Source organism: Eurypyga helias, unplaced genomic scaffold (genome assembly GCF_000690775.1).
Source record: "Eurypyga helias isolate BGI_N326 unplaced genomic scaffold, ASM69077v1 scaffold21270, whole genome shotgun sequence".
Lineage (NCBI taxonomy): Eukaryota > Metazoa > Chordata > Aves > Eurypygiformes > Eurypygidae > Eurypyga > Eurypyga helias.
Window position 1 is genome coordinate 5,063 of NW_010226575.1, and position 5,755 is coordinate 10,817.

Here is a 5,755-nt window from a genome sequence, read left to right on the forward strand (position 1 = left end):
CCAGGGAGCGAGTCCTCGAAAGTGTCAGCGCTAACGCGTGGGGCCCTTTTGGCGGGGAATAAGTGAGTGTGTCTGACACCAGCGCCGGGGGAGGCCTGACATGACGGCACGTCCATGACTTCATCCACCCCTGAGTCATCCCCGGGGCGGGCAGGCGGCTCCTCCGGCCGCCCATCACCGCTGCTGACCGACCTGCCACTGGCAAGAGCATCGCCTGGCGGGATGGCCAACCTCCTCCCCATCCCGGGACCGCGTGGGGGCTGGGCCGCTTTTCCAACCCGGCGGTGCTGCAGGAAGCGTAACCGGCTGCCACGGGGGCAATGCTCCTCCAAAAGCAAAGCGTAGTTCCTCTGGAATAACCCCCCATCACGCCCCACATGGAATAATGATGCCGGAAGAGCTTCTCCCAGCATGGATTCCGCCCAACGCCAGCACCACTCCAGCCCGGCTGAGCAGCGTGCCCAAAGAGCGAAGGACATGGCACCAACCGCCCCGCTCCCACTGCAGTGCCCCCCGCCACCCAATTAGGGGGGTCACAGAGAGATGCTCCTTGAAACACCCTGAAGAGCAACTGCAACACCCCCCCCACCAGCGACACGTCTGCACAAGGGCCCGTCATTACAGCTCATGCGAATTTATGCTTATCACTGCACACCGAGTATCGGATCCGATCGTTTCACTGTGACTAACCTTTTTCTAGGTTTTTTTCCCTTCCAATGAGAAGTTACACACCTGGAAGTTATTCCTCATCCCATGGATCCCCCTCCCCTTTCAGGGTTACATGGCATTTTCCATACCTGAACCCAGAGGGTTGGTTTAGAAGGTATTTTCATCTCAGGGGCCCGAATATGATGCCCAACAATCCATCAGCCACAAGCACCATCCAATCACTGGCGTGGGGGAAGGCGGGATGCTGGGAGCACGCGCCCTGCCTCCGACTGCTCCGTTGTCCAACAAACTGGAAGCGGAATGACGCGAAGTCCCTGCTCTTGGCAGGTGATTTTAGCACTAAGTAGCAGCTTTATGAAGAATATCCTTTGCCAGGGGACCAGCAGCCAAGGAGCAGTGGGATTCTTATTTGGTAATGGACTTTGAATAAGTAGGCCACACTGATAATCTTGACACCAGAGCAGCTTTATTTCTACGTGTAATTATCTCTGCTTCACTCTCAAGCTCCCCGCAGCCTCCAAGAGCAAATAAGACCACCAACCTCTCCGTGAGAACGGGGGCGAGAAGCAGTGCAGGGCTACCTGAAATGCTCTTTGTACCAGAACTCATCCGCTCCTTCCACCAGATATTAAAGTCAGCCTCTCCTCCCGCCCCTCTAAATCCATTAGATCGCACTTTGGGGGTTTAACGGCAGGAAAATCCATGCTCAGAGCACAGGAAGTGCTGGGAACGCAGCGCCAGGTCTCCCAACGCTCCCCAGATGCTGCCCATCCCTGGGCTGTCCCGTGTCTCCCACCCTTCTTCCTGTCACCGTCTCTGGTGGCTGACACCAGTGGGGGGGTGAAGGCAGAGCCCCCGGCTCTGGGGCAGCCCAACAGCTCCCCAGCTGCAGCCCCGACTCGCACAGGCACCAGGACGAGCAACCTGCATGGGGCTACAAATAATCCAGGAGCCCTGGGAACAAGCAGGAGGATGGGAGGCCAAGGCTGAGCCTCCTGGACAGGTTATTCCCAAACGAGCTCCCTTCCATAGCCACAGGCAGCACGTGAGCAGCTTCCCAAGAGACTCACTAATGAAAAATCCCCCCAGGAGCACTCCTCCATCCCAGCCCTCCAGATTTGCCAGTATCCAACCTCTCCCAGGCTGGCACGCACAGCCATATGCTGACCCAGCCTGGCCCGGGAAAGCAGGTCCCATCGGCACCACGTTTCGTGAAGGGCACAAGGGAGATGCTTCCCCGCTCCCGCCAGCTCCTGGCAGGACTCCTAACATCCCAGCCTTCCCTCCATTACCTTGAAATCCCACCCTAAAACGACTCCCTGCCCAGCACAGCCTCTCCCTGCAGCACAGACTCAGCCTCCGCTGTCCCCCCTCAGCAGCCCTTCCCAATCCCGCGCCCAGGCTTTTCCAGCGCTCCTCCGCACGCAGCCTCACCGGCAACGTATGCAAGCGACACACAGAAGGCAGCGCAGCATAAACTCTGTGTCCCTGGACCGTCCCTGGACCCTGGGGAGAGCTGCTCCAGGCTGGACTGTACCAGCGCAGCTCTTGTTCTGCACCTCTCTCCTACTCCTGCTCGTGCAGCCTTGGCTCTTCCAGCTTGTTTCAGCATCCCACCTTCCCACAGTAATGGGAAATACTTCGCTTTCCCTCCAACTCAGCGATCTGACTCTGAAAATCAATCATGTTCCGGTCGAGGCCTGCAGCAGCGGAGGAGAGACCTGTTCCCTTCGGTGCCCAGCAGCCCTCCCGTTACCGATTCACAGATACTGCTGCCCCCTCCTGCAGAAACACTCCTGCCTTTTGCTACAGCAGCAATTCCCCTTCCAAAGGCTGAACAAGGATCCAAACGGCAGCGCGCCACCTCCGCTGCCCGGGCCGCACCAGACCCGTAAGCGAGGGGGCAATCCCGCAGCTAGCGATGCTTTGGATACAGGTAAACCCCCAAATACCGATGGTACCTGCTGGGGGCAGGCTGGGCAGGTCTGTGGCCGCCGGACTGGGCGGGCAGACATGGAGAGGGGCGGTAAGATGGTCCCTCTCTCCCTCCACACTTGTTACTTGCCCAACTTCACATCGCGACCAGCGTGAGCTGTGCTAAACGTCTCCACCGCTAACAAGAACCAAATGTGGCCTCGTGTTCTAGTTGCTGTGATCTAACAAAACAGACCGTGGTAAACACTATAAAAATGTACTGGAGGGAACCACCCTGTGTTTGCTGGGAGAGGGACTGGATAATCTAACAGGGCTTTATCCAGCTCTAGTGTGTCTGAAAAAAAAAAAAAAAAGCAGGGAAAATTGGGCCCTGTCCATGACATTCGTCATGCGCGAGCTATTCCGATGCCTTAATGCCGCAGAAATCGAACTGGAGCGAAGTACCTATCTGCCTCCCCATCAGGGTCTGGACCCAAGCGCTGCTTTTTATGGCCATGCAGTGTGAAGAGCTGCTGATGTCAGCGGCAGCACGGGCCAGGCTGGTTTTTCCATCCCCATCCCTACGTTATCTGGAGAGCTACTCCCTCCACCGTCACCTCACCCTCCTCAGGCCATGGATAACCGCTCATGGACCTGGGGACCCACCAGGGGGACCTTCCTGTGGCTGAGAGCACTGGCAGGGACAAGGTGCCTGCCCAAAAGGTTGGCGTTTATCGGGGTACGCGGCTATCGCGGGATCAGCAGCAACACCAGCACGGTCACGTCTAGATCTGTATCCTGGCCACGGTAACGGCAAGGGTTGATTCCGTCACCCACCCCCAGGCACCTCGGGGTGCCCTGGGCACCTGCCTGGCCCTTAACCAAAAGGTTACGGGTCTCCTCCAGCTTCGGTGCCAAACCTGCCAGCCCCCATGGGCATCCTCTGGCACTTCAGACAGGTTATGCCTCTGCTCAGGTGACGCCAGGAGCGACTCCCACCCAAGTCATTTGCCCCCCATACCTCAGCCCCTAGGAACAACTCACTCCCCTCTCGTAGGAAGGGCCTCAGGCTGGCTCTGCAAGGCAGGAGCACCCCAGCCCAGCAGCCCCGTGCTGCTCCCAACGCGTGGCCAGGTTTCCCGCTCCATCCCCTGGTCAACCATCTTGGGATTTGCCGTTTGATTTTTTTAAAGCTACCATGCCCTTGGCACGGGGACGGACAAACATCGACCCCCAGACACCAGCACGTCCTGCAAAGCCACGCAGAGCAAAACCCTCCGCAGTCTGCAAGCAAGATCTCCAAGGGGAGGGTGTAAAAAAGGCATTTGGGATGCTCAGAGAAAGCAAGTGCCAAGGGCTGCTCCGCGCTGCTTCCACGTGCTCCTCCGGCTCTTACCTGGCTCTTCCCGCGCCGCCGGTAATTCCTCCTTACGAGGTTTTTGTAGTTCTCGTTCTTCTTGGTCAGGTAGTAGTAGAGGACGCAGTCTGCCACCGTCTGCAATGACACAGGCAGGGGTCAGAAGGGGGGCAGCGCCCTGGGAGAAAGGCTGGGGTCTCCCAAGGGAGAAAGCGGAGGCATCCCGCCGGCCCGCAGAGCATGGAGCACCCTGCCCCAGGGACTGATCCCAGGTGACTGTGGAAGAGTCGTTTGCTGAGCTGGGTGGGCACCTAAACACTGGTGTGGGGCTACACCTTCCCGTACAGCGTCAGCGGTGTGGGGCTACACCTTCCTGTACAGGATGGGGGTTGCACGAAGAGAAATAACCCCGTGGAGCCACCGCGCCAGGGAGCAGGGTGCTGCGGGTGCTCCCGGGGTGCACTGCGCTCCCCCTATCCCCATGCAGGGAGTAGAAACATTTGCAAAACCAGATTGCAACTTTGGAAGTGTTAATTGGATCTCTTGCTAATCTAGCCCTGATTATCCACACACACGCGAACACACAAACTTACAGTCATCTGTTCCAAGGGCTAAGATCACTATTTTTTTTTATAATGCAATTTAAAAATCTATTAATTCATTACGTTGAGCCATACTTCGCATCTCTCTCCAACAGGATAATGGATGTGTTCTGTACCATAATTACAGCCTGATTTACAAACGAGTACAAATAAAATTAGAAGACATTTCACAGCTTGGAACACAGACTGGGCTGTGGGCATCATCCAAGTCCCACCGCTTTCGGCTTTACCGAGTGGGAAAGGCTGGAAAGAGCCTGGTATCCTACAGCGACAGCAGCAGCACGGCCCTCCCTTGCTTGGTGCTTTGCACAGGGAAGTCAAGGGCTTATAAACTATTTCCCCAGCCCGAGCCATGCAGAAATCCAAGAATTTAGGCTGGAAGCGAGCTCTGCAGGCCACCCTCCCTGAAAACAGAGGGGTTAGAGCGATGAAATGCTGCATGGGATGGGCAGAGGATGCACCAAGGGCCAGGCAAACAGCAGCTTCCAAGTCTTTCCTGCCCAGGAGAGCACCTGGCCCACTGCTGCCTTTCCAGACTGGGTCTTGTCCAGGACCAGACTCCCTGTGCCTTCACATCTCATTTTTAAACCTTCCTTCCATGCAACCAAGCCAGTCCCTTGTCTCTGCAGGGAGCCCGGGGGCATCCGGACCGTGCCCGGGGCTCCGAGCACCCACTGCCCACGGGTGCCCAGCATCCGCCGGCTGCTCGGCACCGAAGGGAGTCGCGTGATGGAGGGAAGAGGGTGCCAGGCAGGTTAAAGCCAGGTGGGGGCCTTACCTTCCTGTCCAGAAAGGATGCGATCAGGCCGAAGTTCTTTGGATGCTGCATGAACCTGCCGGAGCAAGAGGGAGAGGGTCAGTGGGGTGCCTGCTCCAACACCCCTGGAGCAGCAAGGCCAGCTTCCCCAGGGACTGAGGGGGGTGAGAAAACATATGCCTGCTGCTCAGCTTTCCAGAAAGTCAGGAATTTTAAATTTAGTCCTGTAGAGCCGGGCTGGTCGGGAGCTTTGATGAGTGGATGTTCACGGTGGGGTGGGAGAGGGCAGGGGGGCTTGCAGTGCCCAACAGCTGCCTGTCACCTGGCTCGATCACTTGGCCCCCCAGGCCTGGACTGACACCGGGATGGGCACGGTGGGCATCTATGTCCTGGCTGAGACCTCGGGGTTTGCCAAGGAAAGGGCGAGGAATCAATGGCAATGGCCGAGCACAGGCA

The 5,755-nt window shown here is 57.6% G+C and overlaps 1 protein-coding gene across 1 annotated transcript in view; it reads right to left on the reverse strand.

Moving 5' to 3' along the window:
• Positions 1-5,755, reverse strand: part of LOC104511135 (nuclear receptor corepressor 2-like) — a gene marked incomplete at its 5' end in the record, with an annotated part of 15,285 nt that overhangs the window by 3,071 nt on the left and 6,459 nt on the right. The window contains 2 exons of the mRNA XM_010153622.1: positions 3,980-4,078; positions 5,321-5,375. Coding sequence (XP_010151924.1) covers positions 3,980-4,078; positions 5,321-5,375 — 154 coding nt within the window. The remainder of the gene's footprint in view (positions 1-3,979; positions 4,079-5,320; positions 5,376-5,755) is intronic.